The sequence below is a fragment of the Artibeus jamaicensis genome, unplaced genomic scaffold, assembly GCF_021234435.1.
Source record: "Artibeus jamaicensis isolate MK-2021 breed Jamaican fruit bat unplaced genomic scaffold, CSHL_Jam_final contig_525, whole genome shotgun sequence".
NCBI classification, from domain to species: Eukaryota; Metazoa; Chordata; class Mammalia; order Chiroptera; family Phyllostomidae; genus Artibeus; species Artibeus jamaicensis.
The window spans coordinates 6,561,256-6,588,643 of record NW_026521874.1 but is presented as its reverse complement, the minus strand read 5'-3'; the positions used below and the strand labels follow the sequence as shown (position 1 = coordinate 6,588,643).

The window sequence follows — 27,388 nt, the reverse complement described above, 5'->3', positions numbered from 1 at the left end:
AGCCCCCCGCAATCCTCCGCAATCCCCCGCCTGTGTTAGGCACCAGCGCCCCCTGCCGACTTTGCATTGGTCTCATCGGGCACCGCCAAACAGCCTGCGCCTGCGCAGAATGCAAGCGTCAGGTCCGCCCCTTGTGGGTGTGACTTCCTTAGGTCACTCTGACTTTGACCACTCCCACTTCCGGGGCTGGCCTAGGTCTGGAGCACGTGACTGTATTCCGGCTCGTGGAAGATGGCGGCGCCCATCGCTGCAGCGTGAAAGCGGTTGGTGGAAGACGCTATCCCTCCGTGCTGGAATCAAGTCGGTGGCACCGTGTACCATGTCGCGATTGATTGTGAAGAACCTCCCGAATGGGGTGAGTGTAAGGCGTGACCGGGGCGGGGGGGGGGATGAGAAGTCAGGACCAATCAGGAGCCCCGGGGGTTGGTAGGGAGGCGGTTGGGAAGAATTGAGGGGTTTTCTCTCCGGGGCAGGATTCCGAGCGGATTCAAAAACCAGGAGGGCAGGATCTTCGGCCTATCTCCACTTGACAGTGGGAGAGGCGGATAGCGACTGCTCAAGGCTTCACAGCTAGCCTGTGTGGACCTGACCCGCAGATGGACAACTTTTCCCAGGCAGATGCCTGTCCCCACCTCGTTCCGAATGTCTGCTCCCACAACCCCTCTCGTCCGATCCCACTATGTTACTGACTTGACTGGGTCACACACTGCTCCTGTAGCCTTTTCGTACTCAGGACTGTTAGGAAGTGAATAGGCTTAGGGCCTGCGTTCCAATTCCCAGTGCCGTCCCGAGGGCATGACGGATTACCTTGAGACAGCTGAGTCTCAAGGATGCAGGTGTGCAGGGCTTTAAACCATTGTCTAGCACACTTGTTTCCGTTCCCCTAGAATCCAGCACAGAACCAGTGGTAGGCATTCAGTAAACACATGCCCAGTAAATGAGTGAAGAAATAGATGAACGTGTGAGATGTCAGATGACTGGGTGCAGGGGACCATCCTTACCTATCTCCCTACACTTTTTCATGCATGGAAAACTTTCTGCAGTGCTGCTGCTAATAAACTCACTCCTGAAATCCAAAATGTGCCATTTGGATGCTACAGCACATCTTCTGTGCTCTTGACTCTGCCCTCTGGGACTCTCTCTCCTTAGAAAGTGTAAGGACACAAAGCCATTTCTGTTTCATTGCTGTGATTTTCTAACTTTATGTCTCCACCCCGGGTTGGGGATTGGGGGGGGGGTACTATGATACAATTTTAAAAATTCAATCAGTAGTACAGTAGTGCATGAAAGGAGAAGCAAAGTTTGTTCTATCCTGACAGCCCCCAAAATAGGAAGATTTCATCAAAGCCGTTCCGAGTCTTGGTTTCCTCGGTGATGAAGTGGGTAGGGGACTTGCTCAAGGCCACACGGCCAGTAAGTGCTGAAGTGAGAGCTGGAACCAGGTCTAATTGTAAAGCATGGTTCCTGGGGAAGCTGCGGCCTCCACTCTCCAGCCCACTCTGTCCCCTCTCAGATCTGAGGCCTCCCAGCTCCCTGCCTTACGGTGTCCCTTCTGCCCTAGATGAAGGAGGAGCGTTTCAAGCAGCTGTTCGCTGCCTTTGGCACGCTGACGGACTGCAGCCTGAAGTTCACCAAAGATGGCAAGTTCCGCAAGTTCGGCTTCATCGGCTTCAAGTCCGAGGAAGAGGCCCAGAAGGCCCTGAACCATTTCAACAGGAGTTTTGTTGACACTTCCCGAATCACGGTGAGTTGGCATGAGTCTCGCCCCTGCCTGTCTGTCGAAAAGGATCTTTCCTTCCACCCTCCTGTCCCCTTTCGGGCTGTGACTCATCGGTGTTCCTCACTTGTTCTCAGCCCTTAATGCCTACAGGCCCCCTGGAGAGCTTGTTAAAACAGTTTCCTGGGGCCCGTTTTCAGAGTTTCTCATGCAGTATGTTGGGGACCCAAGAATTTGCATGTCAAGAATTTGCATGTCTGACAAGCTCACAGGTGATGCGATACCACCTGTGTGCATCATTCGTTCATGAACCTGTTCGGCAGGCACTCAGGGAGCGCTTACTTGGTACCGGGAACTTAGAGAGAGCGTGGTACCCCTGGCCCCATCCTCATGGAGCCAACAGCCTACAGACAGGCAGGGGGAAGGGGGACGCCAGGTAAAGAGGCTGCTTTCAATCCGTGTGGCCAGTGCTGAAGAAAAAGGGGCCTCTTTCCTTGCTGGGAGTGAGTGGTGAGTCAGGAGAGCTTCCTGGAGGAGGAGGTCCCACACATGTCATTCATGTGCATTTAACCACTTGGTAAAAACTTTTGTAACACTTTATGGAGAAAGGAAAAACCAGATACTGAACAGTATCCATCATGTGACCCTATTTGTAGAATCATTTTCCTCTATCTGTGTGTGTGTGATGGTGCATAGAGCCACGTGGAAGGATATTTACCAGGATAGTAGTTTCTCCCTCTGGGTGATAGGAAGGAATTGGGGTAAAAAACTTTTTTCACTTTCCTGTATTTTGTGCTGTTGTTTGAATCTTATATGTTGAGCATACGTCATTATCACTGAAACAACAGAGCTATTTTGAGAGGTGCACATGAAGGGGTGTGGCACAGTGGTGGCTCCTTCCCGGGGGGAGTAGCTGGTTGAGGGTGTCCCCCTGACTGTGGCAGGAAGTGCCCCCCAGGGCCCCTGGCAGGGCCACCTCTTACAAAGGTCACCTCGGGTGTGTAAGAGGTGGCTGTTGGAGGGTTAGGGCCAGAGAGGAGTGTCAGCTTAGGCGCGACACTCGGCGCTCCCCCCTGCCCCAGAGGGGTGCCCTGCTTTTCTCAGTGCCCAACAGCTGTTCTCAGGCTAGCTGTTCTCGAACTCAGCACTTCATGGTGAGTGCGGTGAAATGAGAGCCATTCGTTCTGCCTCACCTTGTGCCGTGACCTGGTGCCACCCTTTGGATTGGACGGCAGGGAACCCGAGCTCCAGAGCCAGAGTCTCAGAGTTCCAGTCTCCCTTCTGTCACTCTGTGCCCGGGGGCTGGGGCAAGTCCCTGAGCTTCCCCATGCTTCAGTGCCCGGATCTGAGAGGTAGGGAGGTCACGGTCCCTCCCCTGCACTGTCGGGCCGGTCAAGTACTTACACCCACAGATCACCGAGCACCGAGACTCCCTGGCCTGAGGGGCTCTTCAGTAAGTGTTAGCGACCACGGTGACTTTAAAGAGGGCAAAGACAAGGCTAGGGGAGGACAGGTGATTTGCTTCAGCCAACTCAGCTAGTCAATGGCAATTGCCCTTTAAAAAGCCCCAGCTCTGAGGTGCTGCAGTGGGGCACCCGGGGCTGGGCACAGTGGCAGGTGTCACCGTCATCACCCTCTCTCTCCCGTGCAGGTGGAGTTCTGCAAGTCATTTGGGGACCCGACAAAGCCCCGAGCCTGGAGCAAGCATGCCCAGAAACCAAGCCAACCCAAGCCATCTCCAAAGGACAAAGACTCTGTCCCCCTAGAAGCTAAGAAAGTGCGTGGAAGGTCACTCCCACCCCCCAGCCCGGTGTCAGCAGGGTGGTGACCCCTGGGGGCTCAGGATGGTGGGAACAGGGCTGGCCCGAGAGTCCGACTCGACAGTCCCTGAAGGCGGGCCCTCTGGGGGCAGGACAGTTCCATCTCCCCTCTCTCGTGCTTCCTCTGTGACCCTCACTGTCCGTGCCTTCTGTTTTTAGGACAAGAAGAAAAAATCAGCAAGTGAGCTGGAGAAGGTGAGTCTGTCCTGTTGACGGAGAGCGTGGGCACCCAGGCATGGTCCTGGGAGGGCGGTAGTGGCCGGGAGCAGGCGTCCAGCAGAGCCATGCTTGGGGCTTCTTAGTCTTCTATCGGGGGAAGAGTCCACTCTGCCCTCCCAGGACTGACCCAGCTGACCCCAGGGGTCCCTCAGCCATGGGGGGAAACGAACTTGGAGGATGCTCTTATGCACCTGAGAGTTAGGAGGGGGGGTGAGTCTGACCCGAGTCTTCTCTTCTTCCTGTTGCCCCACTGCGGTGCCACCAGCTGAAGAAGGACACCGAGTTCCGGGAGTTCCTGTCGGTCCACCAGAAGCGGATGCAGGCAGCCACTTGGGCTAATGATGCCCTGGACCTGGAGCCCTCAAAAGGGAAGAGCAAGCCAGCCAGTGACTACCTGAACTTCGACTCCGATTCGGGCCAGGAGAGCGAGGAGGAGGGGTCTGGGGAGGGCCCAGAAGGTAAGGCCATTGCCATACATCTGTGAGTTCCCGCACACGCGTGGGCCTGCGCTTTGGTGGGCTTGCACCAGCATGGGGCCCCTCGGTGGGGTTAGTTATCCCAACGGCAGGAACATTGGCCTTGACTGATCTCAGTCAATTATTCATTCATTCATTCACTTAGATGTGAAGCACTTAACTGTACACCAGGCACAGATTTAGGCATTGGGGATACAACAGTGAGCAAAAGATGGGAGAATCCTGCCTCCGAGACACCACAAGGAATAAGTCCCCTGTTTAGTATGTGACCTGAAGCCGGGTACTGCAGAGAAGAGGCAGGAGAGGGGAGAGGAGAGTCCCCAGAGAAGGCCTCTGGGGACACAACCCGTGACCCAGCTTGGAGGAGGCGAGGGAGGAGCCCCGCCCTCAGAAGGTGCTCACGGAGTGGGGGAGGGGGAACGGATGGGTATGTGAGCAGCTGCGATCCAGAATAAGGGTGGTCGAGGGTAGGGAATCACCTTTGGCTTAAAGCGAGGGAATGAATTTGAAGTGAATGCTGCGCGTGGTTAAGCTTCTGTGAAAAGCCGGAGTTGGTGGGACGCCGTAGGGGAGAGGCAGGCAGGGGTTGCAGGTGGAGGGCGCTCTGTGCGGCTCAGGCGGCTGCGGCCCTGGGAGCTGGTGGGTGGGGCCAGGGCTCCGGTTTCCCCCTGTGAGCCCTGGAAACCACTGGGGGTTTCACCTGGAATGGCAAAAAGACCCCCGATCCCAACGGAAAGAACCGATGACCAGGGTGAGGCTGGTGCGAGGAGCCACGTAGTTCTGTACGTGAGGCACGAAAAGTGTCAAAACTCCCACAGCTCACCCTGTGTGACAGGTATCAGAGGACCCACTGGGGCTGTGCGGCCCCTGGTTGTGGGCGTGGCACCGTCCAGCCCCCTGGTGTGCACGTGACTTGCTGATTCCCAGCCCCGCTGTCTTCCCAGGAGAGGGTGACGGCCCCGAACCGAAGGCCGCTGTGCAGAAGGAGCTGTCGGACATGGAGTACCTGAAATCCAAGGTGGTGGGGGCCGACACGCCGCCCTCCTCCGGGGAGGAGAGTGAGGATGAAGCCGTGAACTGTGAGGAAGGGAGCGAGGATGAGGAGGGGGATCCCTGTGCTGCCCCCACCCAGCAGGACCAAGACAGGACAAGGCCAGGCCCAGAACAGGGGACACCGTCTGGGAACAAGAAACCACGGGAGGCCAGAGCCGAGGTGTGTGTGGGCTGGGGTGTGCTGGGCTCGGGGCAGGGGGGCAGAGGAGGAGGTCTGCACGCCCCCGCCCATGTCCCCTGCAGGCCTGAGGCCTGGCTGCCTTCCGGAGGGAGGTGCTGGAGGGTACTGGCATCTTCTGCTTTGTGTTTAGTGGCCATGTGGACAGATGTCAGCCCCCAGTCAACAGTAACAAGGTTAATGGAGCACTTACTTAATGCTACAGGTGCAATACCTGCCGCAGCATTCGTTGTGGCTCTCATGGCAGTCGGGGGCAGGTATCCTTCATGTCCTGCTTTACAGAGGAGGGAAGTGACTTCCCTAAGGTCATGGCTGGGGAGTGAAGGAACCAGGATGCAGACCCAGGTCTGCCAGGCTCTGAGGTTCAGGTTAGAAATGCAGGTGCGACCCCTGTGGCCGCCACCTCATCTCCCCCCCGGGGGCCTCTGCCTCTCTTGGGAGATGGGACAGAGCATTGTGTCGTCAGGGTCCCCAGGCCCTCGTCTCCGGGTGCCTGTGCCAGAGTGGGCACTGCCGCTCAGGAGACCCTGGGTTTCAGGAAGCCACCTGTGTCCTGTGCGATCTTGCACCCCAGGCAAGTTCACGGCCATTTGTGCGGTGAGTCCAGGAGTGACCAGTCGTGCTTCGTGGGAAAGGTATCACCTCAAAAGTCCCTCAGACGGAGTGGGCTTCACTGGCAAATGAGTTCAAGTTTGAGCGGGTTTTATTGCCAAAAAAGTTACCAAAATTTGGGGTTTTCAGAGCTGTTTGGATTCCAGAATTACAGCGAAGACCCTGAACCCAGCAGTTCCCTCAGGTCACTTGGAGACTCTGCTGGCGAGCGGAGTCTGCGCAGGGCTCTGCACCGCGTCGGCACGGACCGGGCCCTGAATCGGCGGTGGCGAACATGGCCTCGCCCCGGGCTGTTCCCACGCTCTCCGCCCCTCCTCGCAGCCCGGGCCCCCGTGAGCACGCTCCATCTGCCCACTGGCCGGACTGCGTGTCCACGGGGCAAGCCCTGCCAGCGTCCCTGGCTCTCCTGGTAGCTGCACCTCTGCGAGCTCACGGAGACATCCGGGAGCAAGATGTCCCTGGTGCAGGGGACTCACCTTGCCCCTGTTTGTTTGTTCCTTGCCGTCCTCAGACGGAGAAACCAGCAGCCCCCAGGGAGCCCACCACTGCCCACACGGTGAAGCTGCGGGGAGCCCCGTTCAACGTCACAGAGGTTTGTGCCACACCCTGGGGGCAAGGATGGGGAGCCAAACGTGAGGGTGGGGTGCCAGGGGCCTCTGCAGCCTAGGGGTTCAGGACCAGCTGAGGACTTGAACTGGAGAGAATCGGGGGCCAAAAGGCTGGTAAGTAAGGTGTCAGGCATTGTCAGGGTCAGGAGTGCGTGGCTGTTCCGAGCCCGAGAAAGACCAGTTCCACTCTCGGAGCCCGTGCACAAGGAGCGACAGGCTTCTGCCGTTGGAAGAGGGGAAAGGCCCCACTGCCAGGTATTGGAGGCTTCGTGGTCCACAGTCTGGGCTGCAGAGGTGGCCTTGGGCGACGGTAACTGCCCCAAGTAGGCACGGCCCTGTGACTGTGACCGTGGCACCCCGTTCACAGAGACAGGTGTGGGCCTGAAGGGGCCACACATTGTAGTGGGCTGGCTCGGTGTCTGCGGCCGAGAACACCCGGTAAAGTCCCCCTCCTCATGCAAGTCCCACCTGGCGACGGCCACTCTCGAACCTGGGTTCATCTCCTCCCACGTTTCTTCCTTGGTGTGCAACAGCGAGCCCCGCCCGTCGTTTTCCAAAACCAGCCCTGCGCTGCGGCAGGACCTGTCTTAAACCCACCCTCGTCGTTAAGTTAGGTCACGAATGTCTCTGAATGTCGACTGCTGGGCTACGAAATGGTCTTTCACGTGCGCGTAGACCTTACCCTGGACACACAGGGACAGAGTCACCCCGTGTCCTAGGTCGGGGGCGGGGTGGGTGTGGGGTTGCTTCTACTCTCACTTGATAAATAATAACGCAGTTGGCGTTCTGCGCACTCAGAGTTAGCGGGTTTCATTCTGCGAAGGTCACGTTTTAGACGTCATGGGCCGTGTCCACATCCTTCCCGTTGTGCGTCACTGTTATTATTATTCCTCTGCTCCTGCTCCTCCTTTTCTTCTTTGTAAAATAGTCCTTCTGAAGTGTAAGGACCAGTGTTAGCTGCAGGTCGTGGGTGGCACTTGCTCCGTGTCCGTGTTTGGTGCGGGCGCACGGACGTGGTGAAGGCGTGATGCCGGGGGGCCGCGGCAGGGCCGGTCCGAGCCGAGTGTGTGAAGAGCCACTTGGGGGAAAACAAGACCAGACGCGTTGCTTTCGAGTGCTGGCGGTGGCGTTGCTGTTTCACGTTTATGCTCTTCAAGTCCAGTTTCTTTCCGGGCTCTTTCCAAGTCAGTCTTATGTAGCAGTGGAGGAAAGGCGTGCAGTTTAGAGGAAAGCGAGAAGCGGTAAGGACAGGCCGCCCTGGTGTCCCTTCCGAGTTCAGAAGTTTGGCTGGTTTCTTTCTCTGGGTTGCACTGTCACTGTGGGGTCGGTAAAGGGGAACCTCCCTTCTCCTTACAGAAGAACGTGCTGGAATTCCTGGCACCCCTGAAGCCGGTGGCCATCCGAATAGTGAGAAACGCCCACGGGAACAAAACAGGTGAGGTTGGGGGTGTCGGGGGGCTGGTGCGGCTGGACCGGGGGGACACCGGAAGGGCGGCTGCTCTTCCTCCTGTCGGTGGTTCTGTGGCTTGGTTAGACTGCCGGGGACAAGGGTCCGCCTCTTGTCCCGGCCTCTGGCCGCCTGGTGTGTGGTTCTCCTGTTTCTCTTTTATTCCCGCCTTCTACTCGGCCCACACGAATGCCCGCGGGCTCACCTGTGGCTTTGGGGAGACGGGCCCGGACCTGGGGTTCACTGAGCGAAGTCCCTGGGCCTCGGTGCCGACAGGCGGCACCCTGAGTTGCCAAGAGTGTGCACCATCTCCCCCTCACTGCCCGCCCCCGGGTTCCCACTCCGGGCAGCCAGCCCACTCACTCCCCCTGGGCTTTGGAGCCCTGGGTCTGGCTGCTCTGTGGTGAGGCACGTGCTGGAAGGAAAGGTCTGAGCTTGGAGAGGTGGGAGCCTGCCCGTGCCTCTCATGGGTCAGGCCGGGGACTACAAGACACGCAGCCTCGGAGCTGGCTCTGCTCAGAGAACCATGCCCAGGCCGTCCGGGCAGCGCTGGGCACGCAGGCCGGCCTTAGCAAGGAGGCGCCGGCACGGGCCAGGGCGGCTGGGACCAGCGGGGGCCCGCGTCGGGGAAGGAGGGGCTCCTGCTCTAGGGCTGGTCCTGTCTAGACCTCCTGTCGAGGAGGTACTGCACCTCCTGCCCGGCTCTCCTCTGATTGCTGGTCGCCGGGCAGGGCCCTTGACCGGCCACCGCTCTCTGCAGGAGGGCGCCGTGTCTGATTCGGCCGTGAGGACCAGTGAGTTAACACACTGCGTTTAAACAGTGCCAGACACCCATCGCACTCTCCCGACCCCCTGAGAGTCACTGTTAATGCCGGTGGTGCTGGATGGCGGTACCCCTGCTTCCAGGGCACTTCAGAGACCAGAAGGGGGCCATGAGTGGCTGGGGCAGGGCAGGGGGAACATTCTGGAGTTGTCAGGACTGGGGGACCGAATTGGAGGCCTTGGAGCCGGACGCTTCAGAGAAGTGACAGAATGTCCCCACTGCAGAGCTGCAGAGGCGGCAGGTGGCAGGCGGCCCCCAGGCTGGGGGCTTGGTAATGACTGTGGATGTCAGCCCAGGTGCAGGGGCCTTCTGGGGGCTTAAAGCAAAGGGAGGGCGGGGGCAGATGCAGAGTGCCCCTGGCGGTGGGGGGGGTCTTTTGCAGTCCACCCCACAGAGGATGAGCAGTGGGTGGGGCCCTTCCGTGGCTGCAGGGGGCTGGAGAGGAGGGAAGAGAGTGAAGGGAGTTTATGCGGCAGGTGAGGCGTCTGGGTGCTGGAGCAGAGGGCGGGGAGGAACCCAAACAGCCTTGTGATGGAGACCAAACCCCGTGGGATGGCTTGCGTTGCAGCGGGCCCCCGGGCAGGGCATTGCACTCCGGAGAGGCGGGGAATGGCGCCTCGAAGGGCTGAGCCCAGGGAGGTGGAGGACGGAGGTGGCTCCCTGTGTCTGTGTGTGTCGGGGCCTCAGGCTCGTGGGCAGAGTGGCAGAGGAGACGGCCCCTCCGGTGCTGAGCTGGGTCGCAGCCACCACAGGCCCATTTTCCCTGGAGTGGCCTGGTCCGGGCGGGTGCGGCTGAGGGGAGGCAGAGGCCCTGTGTTTCTGACGCCCGTGCTCCAGCTTCATCCTGTGAAACCAGGCCCGGGGTCCAAACGCTCCCTGCGGAGGGAGACATGGCCGAGGGGGTGGGGGGAGAGGTCTTGCATTTGGAGACCTGGTGCGCACAGAGGTTTTCCCCCACTTTCCACTCAGATTCTCCCGAACACCTAGCACATCGTGGGTGACTCCTTGCATGTCCCGAGGGCCTGTGATCTGACCTTTGTCATGGTCCTTGTCCTTCCTTAGGGTACATCTTTGTGGATTTCAGCAGCGAGGAGGAAGTGAAGAAAGCTTTGAAATGCAACAGAGAATACATGGGTGAGGACAGTGGGACCCGTGCCGGTCTCGTGGTGCCAGGGGTCCATTGAGTGGGTCACATGCTCCTTTCGCCTCAGTCTGCTGTGTGCCATGCCCTGCTCCGGGCACTGGGGAGGCAGGACTCAGCAGAGCAGACCAGAGTCCCTGCCCTTGTGCCCTGCGTTAGAGTAGACGCACGTGCAGGGGGAGAGACGGGAAGGAGTCCGACGGGCCCAGTGGTGGAAGAATACGGAGCAGGAGGCCTAGCAGCCCCGCCAGGCCCCAGCAGCCAGCGCAGAGTCCCTGGCAAGCCCCGGGCCTGCCCCCGGAGCCCTGACCCCTTTCCTCGTGCAGGGGGCCGCTACATCGAGGTATTCAGGGAGCAGAACGTCCCCATCACCAAGGGGCCCCTGAAGAGTAGTGCCAAACCCTGGCAAGGCCGGACGCTCGGGGAGAACGAGGAGGAGGAGGACCTGGCGGACTCCGGGAGGCTCTTTGTGCGGAACCTGCCCTACACCAGCACCGAGGAGGACCTGGAGCAGCTCTTCTCCAAATTCGGTAGGGCACGACCCTGGGCTGGGGCGTGTACCCACAGCCCCTGGCCTCTCTCAGCCTTGACCTTGGGCTAACGCCCTTTCCCCCACCTCAGTTTTCTCATCCGTAAAATGGGGCCGATGGTCCCCGAGCGGCCGTGAGCATTCCAATGTGACATGCACAGCGGAGCTCGAAGCAGCGGGTCACGTCACAGGCCCCTTTGGCTGCCTGCCCCCCACTCTCCGAGCTCTCGCTCTGGACCCAGGACAACAGGCTCTGGTGCGTTTCTCTGCGGTGCCCTTGCCGCCCGAGCCCTTGCCTCAGTATTAGGAGTCTGGTACCTGTGTAGATAGAAATGTGACCGTGCTCCTCAGTCTCCAAACTGAGCATCCAGACACTTTGTGTTTTGTTTTGTTTTTAATTTTTTTTATTGATTATGCTGTTACAGTTGTTCTATTCCCCCCTTCATTCCCCTCCACCCTACCCCCCATCCCCACCATTACCCCCCTTTAGTTTATGACCATGTGTCTCAAGTCCTTTAGATTCTATATTTCCCATGCTATTCTTGCCCCCCCATCTATTTTCTTTCTACTGTCTATGCTACTTATTTTCTGTACCTTCTCCCCCCCCTTCTCCTTCTCCCACTCCCCTGTTGCTAACCCTCCTTGAGATCTTCATTTCTATGTTTCCACTCCTGATCTAGCTGTCCTTTTAGTTTGCTTTTGTTTTAGGTGTGGTTGTTAATAACTGTGAGTTTGTTGTCCTTTCACTGTTTATGTTTCTTTAACTTCTTTTTCTTAGATAAGTCCCTTTAACATTTCATATAATAAGGGCTTGGTGATGATGAACTCCTTGAATTCGATCTTATCTGCGAAGCACTTTCTCTGTCCTTCCATTCTAAATGAAAGTTTTGCTGGATAGAGCAATCTTGGATATAGGTCTTTGGATTTCATGACTTGGAATACCTCTTTCCAGCCCCTTCTTGCCGGTAAGGTCTCTTTTGAGAAATCCACTGACAGTCTGATGGGGACTCCTTTGTAGGTGACTGTCCCCTTAGCTCTTGCTGCTTCCAGGATTCTCTCCTTCATTTTAATTTTGGCTAATGTAATGATGATGTGCCTTGGTGTGTTCCTTCTTGGGTCCAACTACTTTGGTACTCTCTGAGCTTCCTGGATTTCCTGGAAGTCTATTTCCTTTGCCAGATTGGGGAAATTCTCCTTTATTATTTGTTCAAATAAGATTTCCACTGGTGGCCGTGCCTTTCCCCCTTCTGGTACCCCTATAATTTGGATGTTGGAGCGTTTAAAGACGTCCTGGAGGTTCCTAAGACTCTCCTCATTTCTTTGAATTCTTGCTTCTTGACTCTTTTGTGTTTGGCCATTATTTGCTTTCTTCTGGTCCACTCCATTGATTTGAGTCCCAGTTTCCTTTTCATTGCTATTGGTGTCCTGTGCAATTCCATTCATTTCAATTAGTTTCGCCTTCATATATTTGCCTAATTTGTAGCTATAATCAACCAGTTCTGTGAGGATCCTGATCACTGGTGTTTTAAACTGCGTCTGAGAGTTTTGCTATTTCTTCATCGTTTAGATTAATAGGCTCTGGGGCTTTGAGATCTTCTTGAGCCATTTTTGGTGTGTTCGTGCCCTTTAAGTGTGAGGAGCAGAGCCTTGGACTCCCAGGTCGCTGGGTTGTGACGCTGTATGTGGGGGCGTGGTCAGAGCGGGGAAATGGCGGCCCCCTCTGCTGTGTCGTGCCGTTGGGTGAGGAGCAGCGCCTTAGGTGGTTCACCTGGGCCGAGCCACTCAGAGTCACTGGGTTATGACACTGTATGTGGAGGTGGGGTCGGAGCAGGGAAATGGCGGCACCCTCCCTGCCACTTGCTGTGGGGACCTGCTGGGTCCCGGTCCAATCGCCCACTCCCTCGCCTGTCCACCCGCGCACAAATGCGCGACCACAGTCAACCCGCAGCCCTGCTCCCTCGCTGTTTCCCCACGGTCGCTCGCTCGGTCACTTGCTCGGTCTCTCACTAGGTCCCACCCTGCGCCTGGATTCCGCGTGCCTGAGTCCGTCTGACCGAGTTTTCCTGTGCAACCCCTCACCAGCCGCTGGTTTCACCCCTTACCTGTCAGGCTGAAGAATTTGTTGTTAACGGACTTCCGAAAAGTTTAATTCCGTGTTCTGGCTGTATTTTCTGTTGCTAATATTTAGTTGTCTCTAAACTTGGTTGCGTGAGAAGGCACGGCACATCCACCTATGCCTCCATCTTGGCAGAAGTGCCCAGACACTTTGGTAGTGGGGGTCATTTGTACTCTAGGCATTGTCGCTATTATTTCACAGGACTGAAGACCCATAGCTTAACTGGGTCACATGGTGTATTTGTACGGTCGTGGCTGTTGAAGGGAAGGAAGTTGGGGTTTAAAGTGACAGTGAGGTCTCAATGCTTCCAGCATCCCCCAGAGGGTCGCCCTCTTTTATTCGGAGGCTGCTCTGGGTGGTGGAGGATCAGGGCGCCGGTGAGTGCCTGTTGTGGGGACGGAGAGGCCCTGAATAGGACTGCACCTTCAGGCCAAGTGGTGTGACGTCCCAGGCTGTGGCTATTGCTGTCCTGGGCCCTTCCCAGAGGCCACTGCCAAGTTTATAGCAGGGCCAGCTGCACAGGGACAGGACCAACAGACCACATGTCACACCTGGGTCCAGAGCAGACACCGATTCAGAAAGGTGAACTTGAACCTGAGTGTGGCGAGAGGATTCAGCAAACACACCCAGGGCACTAACAGCAGGCAGGTTATGTTGACTACGCTTCACGCGGTCATGTGTTCAGCCCTCCCGGCTGCCCCATGGGCCGGGGGCTCTTAAAATGCCACTTTGCAGATGAGAAGACTGAGGCACCGGAAGGCTGGTGGTCTCCCAAGGCTGCACAAAGGTGGTTGGGGCAGGATCCAGCCCCGGCACCTCTGCTCCCAGGACAGATGTGTAAAGGGTTGTGAAAACACCCTTGATTCGTGAGGCGGCGTCACTGCGGCCGCTGGCCACGTCCTTCCTCGGGCCGACCCAGAGCAGCAGCGCGGCGCTCTCCCCGTCACAGCCCGTGCCCTGCTGAGTGCCCAGCACGCAGCCCGTCTCGGCCTGCAGGACACTGACACCCGCCTGTCCGCAGGGCCCCTGTCCGAGCTGCATTACCCCATCGACGGCCTGACCAAGAAACCCAAGGGCTTTGCCTTCGTCACCTTCATGTTCCCCGAGCACGCCGTGAAGGCCTACGCGGAGGTGGACGGGCAGGTGTTCCAGGTGACTGCTCGGGGCTGGCGGGGGCTGCAGGGCCCAGGTGGCGGGAGAGGCGTGTGCGTGCGGGCACGCGTGTGCACACCCCGTTTCTAAGAAAGCACATACCCAGTGGCGTGTGAAGCCCACAGAGGGTCGAGCTCCCTGAGGGCAGGGTCTGCCCAGGTTTCACTGCCCTCGGACAGCGCCTGGCACGTAGTAGGCACTCAGGAAGTGTTTGCCAAATGAACGAGTACATCTCTGTCTGGAGGAAGAACGCACTGGAAAGGAGTAAAAGGAAGGAATTGGGGCGCAGTCCCGTTAAACAGCCCCGACGGAACCCAAGGCCTCGCGTCTGCCAGTGAGGTGCCTGGTGCTCGTCCCCCAGCCGAGAGTCCCTCGCCCCTCCCTTTTCTCACTCCTTCGTTGGTGGTGTGCCGACCTCTCTGTGGTCCCCGGCCAGGCCTCACGCGCGGGGACAGGACGGGGCCCAGGCCTGACGGGTGGCGGTGCTGCAGGTGGCACTCACAGACCGCTCGGTTTCCTGTGAGGCCGTGACGAACGGCCTCCTCCCCAGTGTCAGGGTCCTGTGTCCGACCAGGGTTTCAGCGCAGGGTGCAGCCTACTCCTGGAGAGGCCGGCGTCCTGCCCCTGCCTCCCTTCACCCCTCCCGCTCCCCCCGCTGCAGGGCAGGATGCTGCACGTGTTACCGTCCACCATCAAGAAGGAGGCCAGCGAGGATGCCAGTGCCCCGGGATCCTCCTCCTACAAGAAGAAGAAAGAGGCCAAAGACAAGGCCAACAGCTCCAGGTGCTTGCCCACGACCCGCCTCCGGGCCTGGCCCAGGCTCCCGCTGCCCTCGCCCCGCTCTCTCTGGCGCCTTGTGGTGGGAGGGGTCAGCCTCTCGTCTACCCTGGCCCAGCCCGGCGTCCTTGCCGCACACCGGGGCGTCACGGTCATGCCTCAGCTCTGTGGTGTTCTGAGGTTAAACGAGTTGACCTGGGCAGAGAGCACTTAGTCCCTGACACAGCATAGGTGCTTGACGAACGTCAGGCATTGTTAATGCCACCGTCACTTCCCTTGGCCTCAGGCCCTGGTTACAACTGGCCCACCCAGGCAAGTTGTGGGGAGGAGGCGGCTGTGGGGCTGAGAACGGCAGGCAGACGAGCTCGCTGTTCCTGGCATTCAGCCCTGGTCTGACGTCCCTCCCCTGCCTCTCAGCTCTCACAACTGGAACACGCTGTTCATGGGCCCCAACGCGGTGGCTGACGCCATTGCGCAGAAGTACAGCGCCACCAAGAGCCAAGTGTTCGACCATGTGAGTGAGCAGCCTGTCTAGTGTCCCTGGTTCCGGGCCAATGGGAAGGGGGCGCAGAGCAGGGACGGGGCACCGTGCCGGGTTGGGGGTGAGCTTGGGCGTCTGGGAGGAGCAGCAGGGAGGCCCCGGTGACCGGAGTGGAGGGAGAGGAAGGAGAGGCTGGAAGGGGCCCGGGTCCTCGACCTACGGTGAGACGCGGCAGCCAGAGCTGGCAAGTCAGCGGTCGGCGGGGGCGTCGGCGCATCCTCTCCCTCCAAGCCTCCGTCCCCGGCTGCCGGGAGGTGGGAAGGCTGGCTGGTCACCTGCCCGACAGCCGGCGGAGCCTCTTCCTGTCTGCCGTCCCACAGGAGACCAAAGGCAGCGTGGCCGTGCGTGTGGCCCTGGGGGAGACCCAGCTGGTCCAAGAAGTGCGGCGCTTCCTCATCGACAACGGGGTCAGTCTGGATTCCTTCAGCCAGGTGGGTTCGCATGGCCCAGATCAGCTGCTTGGGCCTCGGGTGCCCGGGAAGCTTTCAGGGTAGGGATGTGCAAGGGAGGTGATTGTCATTAACTTTAGTCTCCAAAGGGAATAAGGAAGTCATGTGGGCAGACAAGGGGCCTGTCTGACCCAGATGGTGTTACTTGGGGGCCACATGCAGGAGGGCCCCTCGTAACCCACAGTTCTACCACACAGATGGGGGGCGGCGGGGGCATGCGAACAGCCATCTTCTGCCCCCCGGCTCATCACCAAGAGCACCAGTTGTCTGTCTGGAGCGTTAGACCTTTCCAGAACCAAGCGGGGGGGAGGTCCGCACCTCCACGTGCTTGCTCTCTGCTGGGGGCGCGCTCCTCCTGGGTTTATGGCTGTTCTAGCCGAGAGCGTCCACCCCCCTTCCTCTCACAGACAGGAAGCGGGCCCAGAGGGAGGGCCAGGTGACATATCAGTCCCACAGCGTCTGTGGCAGCAGCCTGGTCCTGGTCTTGGTGTCTGGCTCCCAAACAGCTCCCCTCAGACCGGCCAACCTCAGACTTCACCTTGAAAGGATACATGGGAGAGGGTGGGGGGATGGACGGGTGGGTGGGAAGTGGGGTTGATGGACCCCAGTGGGTGGGTGGACGGACAGGTAAGCGGTGGCCGCAGTAGCTAACGTGTAATCGGACGCACCAGCGCACCCTCTAAACGTCTGTCCCCTACACTCATGTCGCTCTCACAACAGCTGCGGGAAGGCCGCCTGTCATGCTCCCGCCGTCCAGAAGGGACCACGGTCACAGCGTGAAGCCATGTGATCTGGGTCGCACAGCCAGCCAGGCTGGACTGGGTCCGAATGCAGGCCCCAGAGTCCGCACCCCGAATCATAATGCCTAAAACGCCCACAAGTGCCCAGCCCCTCCCACCTGCAGGCGCTTCCACCCACTGGCCTCACTTGGTCCCCGAGGCCACCGCGTGAGACCCCCAGGGCGGGTGTTACCATCAGCCCATTTTGCAGATGAGAAAACGGTGGCCCACCGGGAAAGCATTAGCCCAGGGTTTCAGCTTAGGTCCATGGCCGAGCTGAGACTCAACGCCCGGGTGATCTGTCTACTGGGAATTTGTCCATTTTTTGACCTTCCTACCGCGCCAGTGTTAGTTTTCAGTAAAGCAGTCACGGGCACTCAAGAAGGGCTTCTGCAGCGCACACGCTCGGCCTGTGTGAGTGCAGCTATGGTGCCGCTCGTGGGGCAGCTCTGAAACAGCTGCTGGGCCCCGGGGCCGGGCGCGGCCGAGGTGCAGCTCAGCCCCTTCCTCAAGGCCAGAGAGCTGGCGCCTTTTTTTGGGTTCTTCCAAAAGCAGACCCCGGGGCAGATGCAAGGACAGTGGACTGGGCAGAGGACCCGGTGAGAAAGGCTGAGCAGGAGGCGGGAGACGAGTGCAGGGTGAGCTTGGGACAGGCTCCTGTGAGAGGCAGCCTGAGCCCCATGGGGGGCCGCCTGCGGGACTCCCCCAGCGGCCCAGGGCGCACCAGGTCCTGTGAGCCCATGGTGGCTCCCGGAACATGTCGTCCGCTACGTGTGGCAGCAGGTGGTCTGCCGTGGCCGGAAAGGGCCCTGAGCCCTGAGTTGCAGGTGCCAGTCTGGGCAGAGCGCTCTGGAAGGCCCACCGGGGGCTGCGGGGGGCACCGACGGGGTTTACCACTCGGGGGGCTCTGAGGTAGAGGGGCCAGGATTTGACCTGGGGAGTCCATTCTGAAGCCCTCACCCTTACCCACTCCACGGAGCCCTCTCTGACCAGTGGAGCCCCATGCCTGACGTGGTGGCATCTCCTGGGCCCGCTTTTGAAGTGCCTGGTGATGGACGTCCCGAAGCGGCACCTGGTCTAGAGCTGGCCACTGGTCAGTGCTGGTGTCAGGCTGGTGACCCTCCCTCCTGTTGTTCCAAGTGCGTTCCTCTCCCCGCCTTGCAGGCCTCTGCAGAGCGAAGTAAGACCGTGATTCTGGCGAAGAACCTGCCAGCAGGCACCTTGGCAGCCGAGCTGCAGGAGATCTTTGGCCGGTTCGGCAGCCTGGGCCGCGTGCTGTTGCCCGAGGGTGGCATCACCGCCATCGTGGAGTTCCTGGAGCCCCTGGAGGCCCGCAAGGCCTTCCGGCACCTGGCCTATTCCAAGGTAGGACTGCCCCGGGCCTGCTTCCCGGGGGGTGTGAACCGGACCGACGCAGTGGCACTGTCTGTCCTAACCGAGGGTTTATCCCCCCTGAGAACACCTGGGCGGGAGGGCGGGAGAGGGAGCCTCAGGGCAGGCCTGGAAAGCAGCCTTCTGTGCCCTCGTGAGCACACCCACCATCCTTGGTGCTTTTGGTACCTTGTGCCTGAGATAGTGAGAAAGTCAGGGCTGCAGGTGGGCTGTCTCCTGGTTCTGGGTAAAGAGAGAACAAACGTACACACACGTGCACACACACACATCAGTGTGTTAGTGTTCTGTGGCTGCCGTAACAAGCTACCACAAACTCGTGGCTCAGAGCAGCAAAAATGCTGTCCCTTGCTCTTCCGGAGGCCAGAGGTCTGACGTCAAGACGCCGGGAGGGAGGCTCCGGGGAGGCTCCTTCTTCATCTCCTCCAGCTTCTGGTGGCACCAGGCGTCCCCGGCCCATGGCTGCAGCGCTGTCGTCTCTGCCCGTCTCATGTGCCTTTGCCTTTTCTCCATTTCTGTGTCTGGACTTGGGACCCACCCACGTGACCTGGGATGCTCTCATTTAAGACCCTTCACCTAGATGACATTTGCGATAGACCTCCCCGCCCCTGCAAAATAAGGTCCCATTCACAGGTTCTGAGGTTCAGGGTGTGGACATGTCTTTGGGGGCCACCTTTCAACTGACTGCAGGTGGCTTCTGCTTCCAGGCAGGGGGGCGGTGTGTGGGCTTCAGTCAGTCTCCCCCTTAGAGCAGCGGTGCGCGCACATGCGTTTGTACTGCAGGGCCTGAGTGTGGGGGGCTCTAGCAGCCATTCTGCACTTCCTGCGGGAGAGCGGCATTCCGTCACTGGTTCTGCCCCCCGACCCCACCCCCCACCCCGCTCCTCATTCATGCGGTGGTCAGAGAAGCCACCAGGGGACACAGATGTATCCGATGACAGCGGGTGCTCGGCCTCTCCCGAGCCCTGAGCCCCGAGTGGCAGCCCGGCGGGTTCTGGGCCGTGCTCCCCCTGCCGTCTGCAGTCCGGGCTGAGCCGCCCGTACTCCCTGAACCTCGGGCTCTTCGTCTGTGTCAGGCACTGAGTCCTCCCCGCCCCTGTCCCTGCAGTTCCACCACGTCCCCCTGTACCTGGAGTGGGCTCCGGTGGGCGTCTTCTCCAGCTCAGCCCCGCAGAAGAAAGGAACCCAGGACGCACCCCTGGAACCTGCTGAAAAGGGCACCGCGGAGCCAGAGACTGGTGAGAGCCGGGTGTGGGGTCAGGGTCCCCTGGGACGGGGGGACAGGTGGGGGGACTGGGGGGTGGGACCACACTGAACGTTTATTAGGTTTGAAGTTCTTGATCCTGGAGACCAGTGGGTGCCAGAATCCCGGATTTCACAGGCAGGTGAAATGTTCTTAAAAAAACAGCATAAGATTGACAGGTACAGCATAAGGCAGTCAGCTTTCTAGCTTGTGGGCTAGAGGTCGTAAGAGAGAAGAAACTAGAATTTATTACTAGGGATTCAGGACATGGCAAGTGAAAACAGCTTCGTTTCATACCCCTGCCCCACGATGCGTCCTGGGCGAGGGTTATTCTATAGCGTCCTCGGTGGGGCCCAGCGCCCTCTGGTGTCCAGGGCCCTCTGGTGCAAAGGCAGGAAAGAGAAGGGAGGGGGTGCTGTGGGCACTGGGGACGTTTGTTCCCATTGAGACTGTTGGTCAGACTGAGACATTTCACCTTCCTGGACCCACTGAAGTGTCAGGGGTGCCCCTAGAGGTGAACCACCCCCTGGATTCCCAAACGCCCCTTAGGGGGCAGGCCAGCCCCCAGGGGAGAACCACTTGGTCTGGGGACCACGACCGCATCTTGGAATTCGAGACCTTTAGGAAAAATTTTTGAGGTTTGTGATGGTCCTTGTAACTGGGAGCTAAGGTTTTGCCCATCAGTAACATCCGTTCCCCTTCCCCTACCCCCTTAGGGATACTAGATTTTTAAAGTAAGAGTTTTTAAAAACTAAGTCTTCTATATACCATTTCCATTGTTTTTACTTTATAAAAGGTGTTTACTAGCAAAAAGAAAAGTGGGGGGGGTGAGAAAATTCCCAGCTTACAGAACAGCCCCCTCACCGAGGAGGTCTCGCTGTCCGCAGACCCCCGGCTGCCTCATCTGTCCGCTCACCCTGCGTCGGTAAAGCCTTGAGGCCTGGCCGGTGCACCCAGGGCTCAGGGAGGCCTGGTCTGAACTTCAGTTCCCATCGCGGGGAAGATGCTTCAGCCTGTGCCCCTCGAGGCTCTGGCAGTGTCCTTGGTCATCGGCGCAGCCGGTTATTGGTGGAGACCTTGCAGAGCCCCCCCAGCCTGTTCATGGGTTAGTTTTGTCCACAGGCTGGATTAGTGTCTCCTTCTAAATCAAAAAATCTTTTTTATGTCACTGGTTTGTTCTAAGTAACCATGACCCCAAAGCCATCGGCTTCCTCAGCGTTCATGTCACTTGTTGGACTTGAACCTGACCAAACGCACAGTACTCTTTTACAGCACAGAGATTTGGCAGGAGTGGGGGCCCTGGACCCCCGCCACCACAGAAGCCTATGCCTACCTGCTTCGGGGGAGACACAGCGCCCCCTGCAGGCCGCTGCTGCCTCAGGGCCACACTCACCGGCCCATGTCTGCTGCCTCCCTCCCTCCACTCTGTTCCTCTCTAACAGTTCGGTCACACTTTGTTTTATTTTCTCGTTTTGCGTAACAGCCATCTCTGCCAGACAGGGAACCATGAGGGCAGAGTGGCTCTTGCCCCTGCGAGATGTGGCCCCAAGCACAGAGGAGCTGCCTGACTGTGTGTCAAGGGGGTAGATGAATGCAGGGAGGGGGGTTTTAGCACCTCTCCCTACATCTGTGAACGGTGGGGGCCAGGCCTCTAGCACATAGTAGGAGCTTAGTGACGTTGGAAGGTTGGTTCTCTGTTGCTAGACCAGGCCCAGAGCCTGACCTGTGGTGGTAACCCTGTCAATGCCAGTAATTGTCACAGTGAGTGTCAGCCAGTGTCCGCCCCGTCACCTTATCCTTAACTCTGTTTCAGACGCTTGTCACTTCCTGGAAATGCGTGCTGGGTGGTATACTTCCTCAGGGTCTGTCTGCCTGACACCCCTGCTAGAATGTCCGGTCCCCAAGGCCAGTACCCCATCTGTTTGCCCGCCGTTGTCCCCCTGGAAAACAGGTGCCCAGCAGGAGAGCAGTAGGTGGGTGCCCAGCGAGCCCATGGGCAGAAGCGGCACTTACTCCCTGCCGGGCCCTGAGCCGTGCACTTCGGCCTCCTCAGAACGTGTGTCTCCGAGCTCCTGGGAAGTCACCGTCCGCCTCGACTTCCTCTCCCAGCTCCGTGGCCGGGCCGGCTGCCGCCTTCTCTGAGGCCCAGTTTCTGCCTCTGTCCAGGCTGCCTGCGACCACCGCTCCCCTGGCCCTGTTGCTAATTCTGTGGCCAGAGTGGGGGGTCCTTACCTCTGCCTTGAGCACCTGTTTCCTGCCACCCACTAAGCCAATGTCACCATGAGGGCGTGATGCATTCCTCTTCCCCACAAGCTCCCACATGGCAGGGGGACAGGTAGGGCTGTTTGGGGACAGCTGAGATGTCACAGTAGTAACAGATGGTGGCCCTGGGGACAGACTGGAAGCTTTGCAGTGACAGTGTCCCCTGCTCTGAAGTTAGCTGCCCAGCCTGCCTCATGTCCCCAGGTTGCGGTGTCAAGAGCATCCCAGAGAGACTGGCGGCGGCAGGCCCCGCATCTGCGAGCTGCTGGGGGGGGCGGGGGTGGGTGTGCACAGTCGCGGCACACGGGTCCAGGTTTCCTTCCGAGTCTTTGCTGGTGTCCAGCCCTGCCTGGTCCCACGTTGTAGTCAGGTGAGTTCCCCCAGAACTCATCTGCGGGGACTCTTTCTGCCCTTTTTGTTCCTTTTCTAACACGCATCACATACACAGTCCCCTCTGTCCCCTGCGCTGTTTCCTGTCACCCGTTCCTCCCCCAGGCCCGGCCTCCACATTGTTCCCGAAGCTCCCGCAGATCCCCATCACCACTGCACAGGGCCCCACCTGCCCCTCGCCCTGGGCTTTCTCTGCCGGCTGCAAAGGAGGGGCGTGGACGGAGTGTTTGTTCACTCCCCCCCCCCACCCCGCCACCTCTGCAAAGATATACCAGTCCTGAGGGAGGGGCTGTGTGTTTTATCTCACCACCACCGAGACCCTCACCTCCAGATAAAGGGCTTTGAGTGGGGGCTGGTCCTGCAAAGCTGCTCGAAGCCGATAACAGTCTGTGCTGCCAGCCTTCGGCCCAGAGCTGGGAAGGGGGGAGCGCTAAATTCTGCTGCCTGATTGTAATACGGCCCCGTGCGGCCATGCGTGACTGGGTTTTATTGTGCTAACCGTGGGTGGAAGCGCGTTCTCCCTGGCCTCCCCCAGCCCCCTGCAGCCCACCCCTGGGCCCAGCTCTGCTTCCTCTCTTCTCCCCTTTCTGCTGGTTCCTGGCGATTTCGTTGGCAAACATCTGTTTGGGTGTTACAATAGCTCGTTTGTCCTTTCTAGTCTCTCTGCAGTCTCTCCTCTCGGGACCAGGAGCAGAAGGGCTTTTATAACGACCTTTGCTCCTTGGTCACCTCCACGCGTCTCCAGGCACAGGCACTCAGGGAGCTGAAGCCATCCCCGGGGACGTGGCTGGTAGGAGCTTGGTCCCCGGCCTCTGGCGCGATGCTGGCCGTTTTTAGATGCCTGCCTGGCAGCAGGCAGGCCACCCTGCAGGGAGGGGAAAAGGGCCGAGGGCGCTCTCCGCGGACTCTTCGGCTGACTTCCTACCCACAGGGCCCGGGCCTCTGATGTTTTCCCCCAGATTTCTCAAGGCCTGGCCGGGCAGCATGGGCAGTTGGGGCGACCCAGGCACCGTTGAGTCTCGTAATTGTCCTACAAGTGGATACTGTTGTTGTCACCTCTTTTTTTTAGGGCACAGAGAGGATGAGTGATTTATACGAGGTCACTCATCTGAGAGAGCCAGGAAGCAGGACTCAAAGCCACCCTCCCAGGTCTGTGCCCTGAGCTGTGACTCCCGGTCACCCATGTGCCATCTGCAGAGCTCCAGCCGTGTTTCAGGCACACGTGCTGGGCACAGTCCTCAGTCCACGTGTTTTTGGAGCCACGTGGAGGGGATGCAGTGCCGGCCGAGGCAGACCTGGCCCCGGCCTTAGCGAGCTCCCTTTCTAAGTGGGGGACACAGACAAGGTGGTTCTGGGTCAGGGTAAGGGCTCTGAAAAGCAGACCCCAGGGGAATGTGATGGCAAGTGGCCAGGCCTGGGGACCCCTGGCACTAGAGTGGATGGGGAGAGCTCTGAGGGAAGGACGTCTGAGCTGAGACCTGACGAGAAGCCAGGCCTCGGAAGATAGGAGATAAGGAAATGGGTCAGCGAGGTGGCTGGGGCAGCAGGTGCAAAGGCCCTGTGGCAGGGTGAGCTGTGGCGGCAGAATAGAAGACTGTGCTGCTGGACTGGATGGGGGGACAAGGTGGGAAGAGCTGGCAGGCCACGGACAAGTGAGGAGGCCGTTGGGTCATACAGATTGGAGGCAGCAACGCGTTAGACCAGGGACCTGGCACGTGGATGGAGTGGCAGTCACTTGCATTTCTAAACAACCCGGAGGAGGGCAGGGGTGTGTTGTGTGTGCACCTCTGCTTTCCAGGTTGGAGGCAGAGTGGTTAAGCCATTCGCTTGGGGACACACAGGTGGTAGTGGCTCTGCCAGATCACGTTCATTTCCAAGGCTGTGTGCAGTCTGGGGGTCCCCCTCCTTGTGTTTTCCAGCCCCCCTTTTCTCAGCAGATCTCAGGACTGTGGTGCCTTCCTCCTGTCAGTTCTCCAGCCCTGGGGCATGGCAGGTACAGGGAGGCAGGTGCTGGGAGAGAGCGGAAGTCCCTGTGCCGGGCTGGGGGCCAGGCCGTGCTCATCGCCTCGGTCTCAGTCAGATGCTCCTCCCACGTGTTGGGGTCACGGGGGTTGGCTGATTCATTAGAAGTGCGAGGAAGCAGGTGAGCCAGGTAGGGAACAGGTGTCGGTGGCCCTCCCAGTCACCTCTCCTTTCTGGGCTGGGGCTGAGGGCAGCTCTTCCTCTAGGGAAGTGGGGGGGCTTCATCTGTTTCTGGGGTAGCAGCGCTGACTCTCAGCTCAGCTCTGTCCCTGACCCCAGACATCCCCCCTTCCTGGGTGGGCAGGTGCCTGTCTGTGGCCTTCAAAACAAGTGCTTAGCAGCAGACCAGCCGCCGGTCCTGGGGCAGGGAGGCCGGGCTGCATTCGGAGCTGCTGGGCTGCGGCCCCGTGAGGCTGCACACACCGAGAATGCCGCGCCGGGACCCAGCTGGAGGCCAGGCCCCTGGCAGAGGCCGAGGGGAGGGTCACCAGTTTGCCCTGAGTTCATGCCGCGGCCGGAAGTGGGGAGCAGAGCACAGAGACCTCCTTGACTGCTGGTTACCATGAGGGGACCACTGCCTGGTTTGGAGCCACATACGTGCCCTTGAGTTAGTCGTCAGTGTTTTTCAACCATGGATTTTCCTGTAAAAAGCTGGATTTTCCGCTTTTGAACTATCTGAACATCTGACCACCCTGGGTTGACCTTCCCATGTGATAGCAGCTGGCTGGTGTCAAGAGGGGGCCACCCCCTTGAACCACCATGCACCCGCCCCCTTGGTCACCGTCATCCCCGTCGCTCTTTGCTCTTTAAAAGAAATTTCTTTTAGTCTTCGATGAACCCGTGTCCCAACCTGAAGGCTCCTGAGACTTAGGGCTCAGATATAGTGGGCTCCAGAAGTGTCCCTGGGCCTCCCACTGGTGACATGGCCACTGTGGTCGTCAACAAGATAGCAAACCCAAGGGGTCGAGCCACGTGCCTGGCACAGTGGGGTCTGATCATCCCCTCCCTTCTCCTTTCATCTTTAAGACAGCCAGGCAGCCAGGGGTGGAAGTGTCACTGTGGCTCAAGGTCATGTGTCGTTTCCATTGAAGTTCACATTCGGAACCTCAGGTCGGAGCCGCTTTGCACAGCTTTGCTTCCCCGTCCTTAGTGACTGTTTGTGTCCTGCTGTGCTTTGGAAGTTGGGTTTCGAGTGCAGACAGCCACACCATGGAGTCCCTTGTTGGGTAGATTGTGTGGGAAAGGGGACCACGTGGGTCCCCACTGCTTGTCCTGGGGGGTCTGGATTTGGGCTGCACCTCTGAGGGGGGAGCACGAGGGGTGGCGGCTGCCTCTGCCGCTGATGTTCCACAGAAAACATGGTCACTGTGGCCGGTTCCCCCGAGGCCGAAAGGGCTCTTTTATGACAAAGCCGTGGGCACTGCGCTGGAAGCACGGAAAGGGCGGGGGCAGGAGAGGCTTCGGTGCTGGGCACGAGTGTGGGGACAGGTTTGGACCCCACGCAGCACCTTTGCGTCCCCCAGAAGGTTGAGCCATTTGCGTGAAGCCCTGAGAGAGAAACCAGGGCTCTCTGTCCCCATCAGCCGTGGGCCGGCACGCAGAGTGGCCTGGCAGGGCCCGCAGGTCTGCCCACCCAGGCCCAGCTGGGAGAGGGTGTGCGGGCGCAGCCTGCTGACCGCCTTTGGCTCTAAGAAGGGGTTGATTTCCTGGAGGACATGGGAGGAGCTTCAGAAGCTTGGGTGTGGAGGGGGGATCTGTCCCTGGCCCCAATCGTGTGACTTGGGGAAGACTGGGGAGGTTGATTGAAACTGACCAGTTTCCAGGCAGCAGGGCCCCTGGGGGGAGGGTCCTGCTGAGGCTCCAGTCCCTTGGGTTCACGCCCTGAGCACCAGGGCTGAGGGTTCCAAGTGGCAACTGCACAGTGGCCCTACTGACGCCCAGCTGGCTCCACGTCGGCTTTGCCCTGTTTCTGAAATGTGCTCCTTCAGGGTCGGGAGTGGCTGTGGGGGTGGGGGGGACAGGAGACAGGATGGACCACGACCCTCTGTAGCTGCCCTCTGTAGAAACCACCAGGAGCGCGGTATGCCCAGTCTCTCCACGTGTGCATGCGTGAGTGCATGTATGTTTCAGACAGAAGGAGTCGTTTATTACAAGAACAAAACATACTTGCTAATTTTTACCTAATTTCACTTATATTGCCAATCCCAAGTATATATCATAGGATGGAAATTGCCAAGCCCCAGAATATTGTGTGTGGATGAAATAAACACAGCGTGCAGAGGTAGCGAGTGGGTGGGACGTTGCAGTGTCTGCCGTGCTGGTGACCAGTTCCCAGTGCTTACTGCTCCTGCAGCATAAACACGTGGAAGCGAGTTTCTCAGGGAAGAGTTGGAACGTGTGTTTGAACAACTTAAAACACGAGTGAGCGTCGTCAAATACAGAACCAGTGGACACGCTGGTTATTTTTCCTTCTTAAAGATGTATTGTCACGCTTCCCTGCAGGCCAGCTGAGGAAGTCCGGGAGCAGCTCGGGCCGGTCTTGAACTCTTTTCGCTTCCCCCGTGGACAGAACGGGAAGGCGGTTACGTTGCACGTTGTCTCTTACAGTTGCTCCTAGTTAGTTGTTAGAAGCACTGGTCTCTGTCCAGCAAACTGTGCAGACTGCCCGTGAACTTGGCCGTGTTGTTGAAAACACTTCGGAAGCATCATGTTTAGTGACTGTCATTGCAGCCCATGGTGGCACTGCTGTGACTTTCCTGCTCTCCTGGTCACGAGCAGTGGGTGTGTTTCCCTGAGTGTGCACTGGTCTGCGTGCCGGAGTCCGCGCTGTCACGGGCGGGTGAAAACACTCCGAAGCTGCGTACGTCGGAAACCGTAATCGGACGTAGCGTCCTCCGTCTCAAAGGTGGTTGAGGGCGTTCTGCATTTTGCTCCCATTCCGTAATTTCTGAAATGTCCTAAAGTTGCGTTTTAATTTGAAAGTTCACTAAGGCTTTTTTTGGTTTTTTGAGGGTTTTTTTTTTTTTTTTGAGAAACAGTAAACTGTTGCTGGGGTTTGGGGCTCCATAAACTCATTCACACAGCAGTTTATTTGGAAGTTTAAGTTAGTGTGAGTTAGTCCAGTCCAAGGTCATCGCCTTCTGCCTGCGTTCCAGACTCCCTTCTCTCGGAAGCAGGAAGGAAGGAGGCAGAACAGTCTCTCTGTCTCTCTCCTCCCTCCTCTCTCCCTGTCTCTCCCTTTCTGGAGTTGCTCAAACCCAGCCCACGGGAGGAGTTAGTGTTCCTTCCTGACGTGTTCCACACGGCAGAAAGCCCTTGATCTAGCAGGTCTGTGACTTAGGCAGAATAGACATCATTTAATGGATTTGGGGTTTTTTGTGTGTGTGGGGAACCCAGTGCCCGACAGCGAGACTGTGGAAGCCGCAAAGGCAACAGAAGGAGGAGCAGATGACTCTTCACCAAAGATGGAGGAGGAGGAGGAAGAGGAGGAGGAAGAGAGCCTTCCTGGGTGCACTCTGTTTATTAAAAATCTCAACTTCGACACCACCGAGGAGACCCTGAGGGGGGTGAGTGCCCGCTCCAAGCAGCGGGGGCAGGGGTGGGAAATGGGCAGCTCCTGCAGTCACGGCACTTGTCCACCTGTGC

The 27,388-nt window shown here is 58.7% G+C and overlaps 1 protein-coding gene across 8 annotated transcripts in view; it reads left to right on the top strand.

Annotated features, from left to right (window-relative positions):
- Window positions 1-205: 205 nt before the first annotated feature.
- RBM19 (RNA binding motif protein 19) overlaps window positions 206-27,388 on the top strand; it is a 163,469-nt gene continuing 136,286 nt past the window's right edge. For all 8 annotated transcript variants that reach the window (XM_037156142.2, XM_053669768.1, XM_053669766.1 and 5 more), the window contains exons 1-17: window positions 206-355; window positions 1,562-1,744; window positions 3,369-3,494; window positions 3,697-3,732; window positions 4,022-4,214; window positions 5,177-5,445; window positions 6,587-6,667; window positions 8,040-8,118; window positions 10,016-10,087; window positions 10,421-10,624; window positions 13,761-13,891; window positions 14,553-14,674; window positions 15,086-15,182; window positions 15,530-15,640; window positions 17,602-17,802; window positions 18,935-19,064; window positions 27,140-27,309. In XM_037156142.2, coding sequence (XP_037012037.2) covers window positions 320-355; window positions 1,562-1,744; window positions 3,369-3,494; window positions 3,697-3,732; window positions 4,022-4,214; window positions 5,177-5,445; window positions 6,587-6,667; window positions 8,040-8,118; window positions 10,016-10,087; window positions 10,421-10,624; window positions 13,761-13,891; window positions 14,553-14,674; window positions 15,086-15,182; window positions 15,530-15,640; window positions 17,602-17,802; window positions 18,935-19,064; window positions 27,140-27,309 — 2,241 coding nt within the window. In that variant the 5' untranslated portion in view covers window positions 206-319. The remainder of the gene's footprint in view (window positions 356-1,561; window positions 1,745-3,368; window positions 3,495-3,696; window positions 3,733-4,021; window positions 4,215-5,176; window positions 5,446-6,586; window positions 6,668-8,039; window positions 8,119-10,015; window positions 10,088-10,420; window positions 10,625-13,760; window positions 13,892-14,552; window positions 14,675-15,085; window positions 15,183-15,529; window positions 15,641-17,601; window positions 17,803-18,934; window positions 19,065-27,139; window positions 27,310-27,388) is intronic.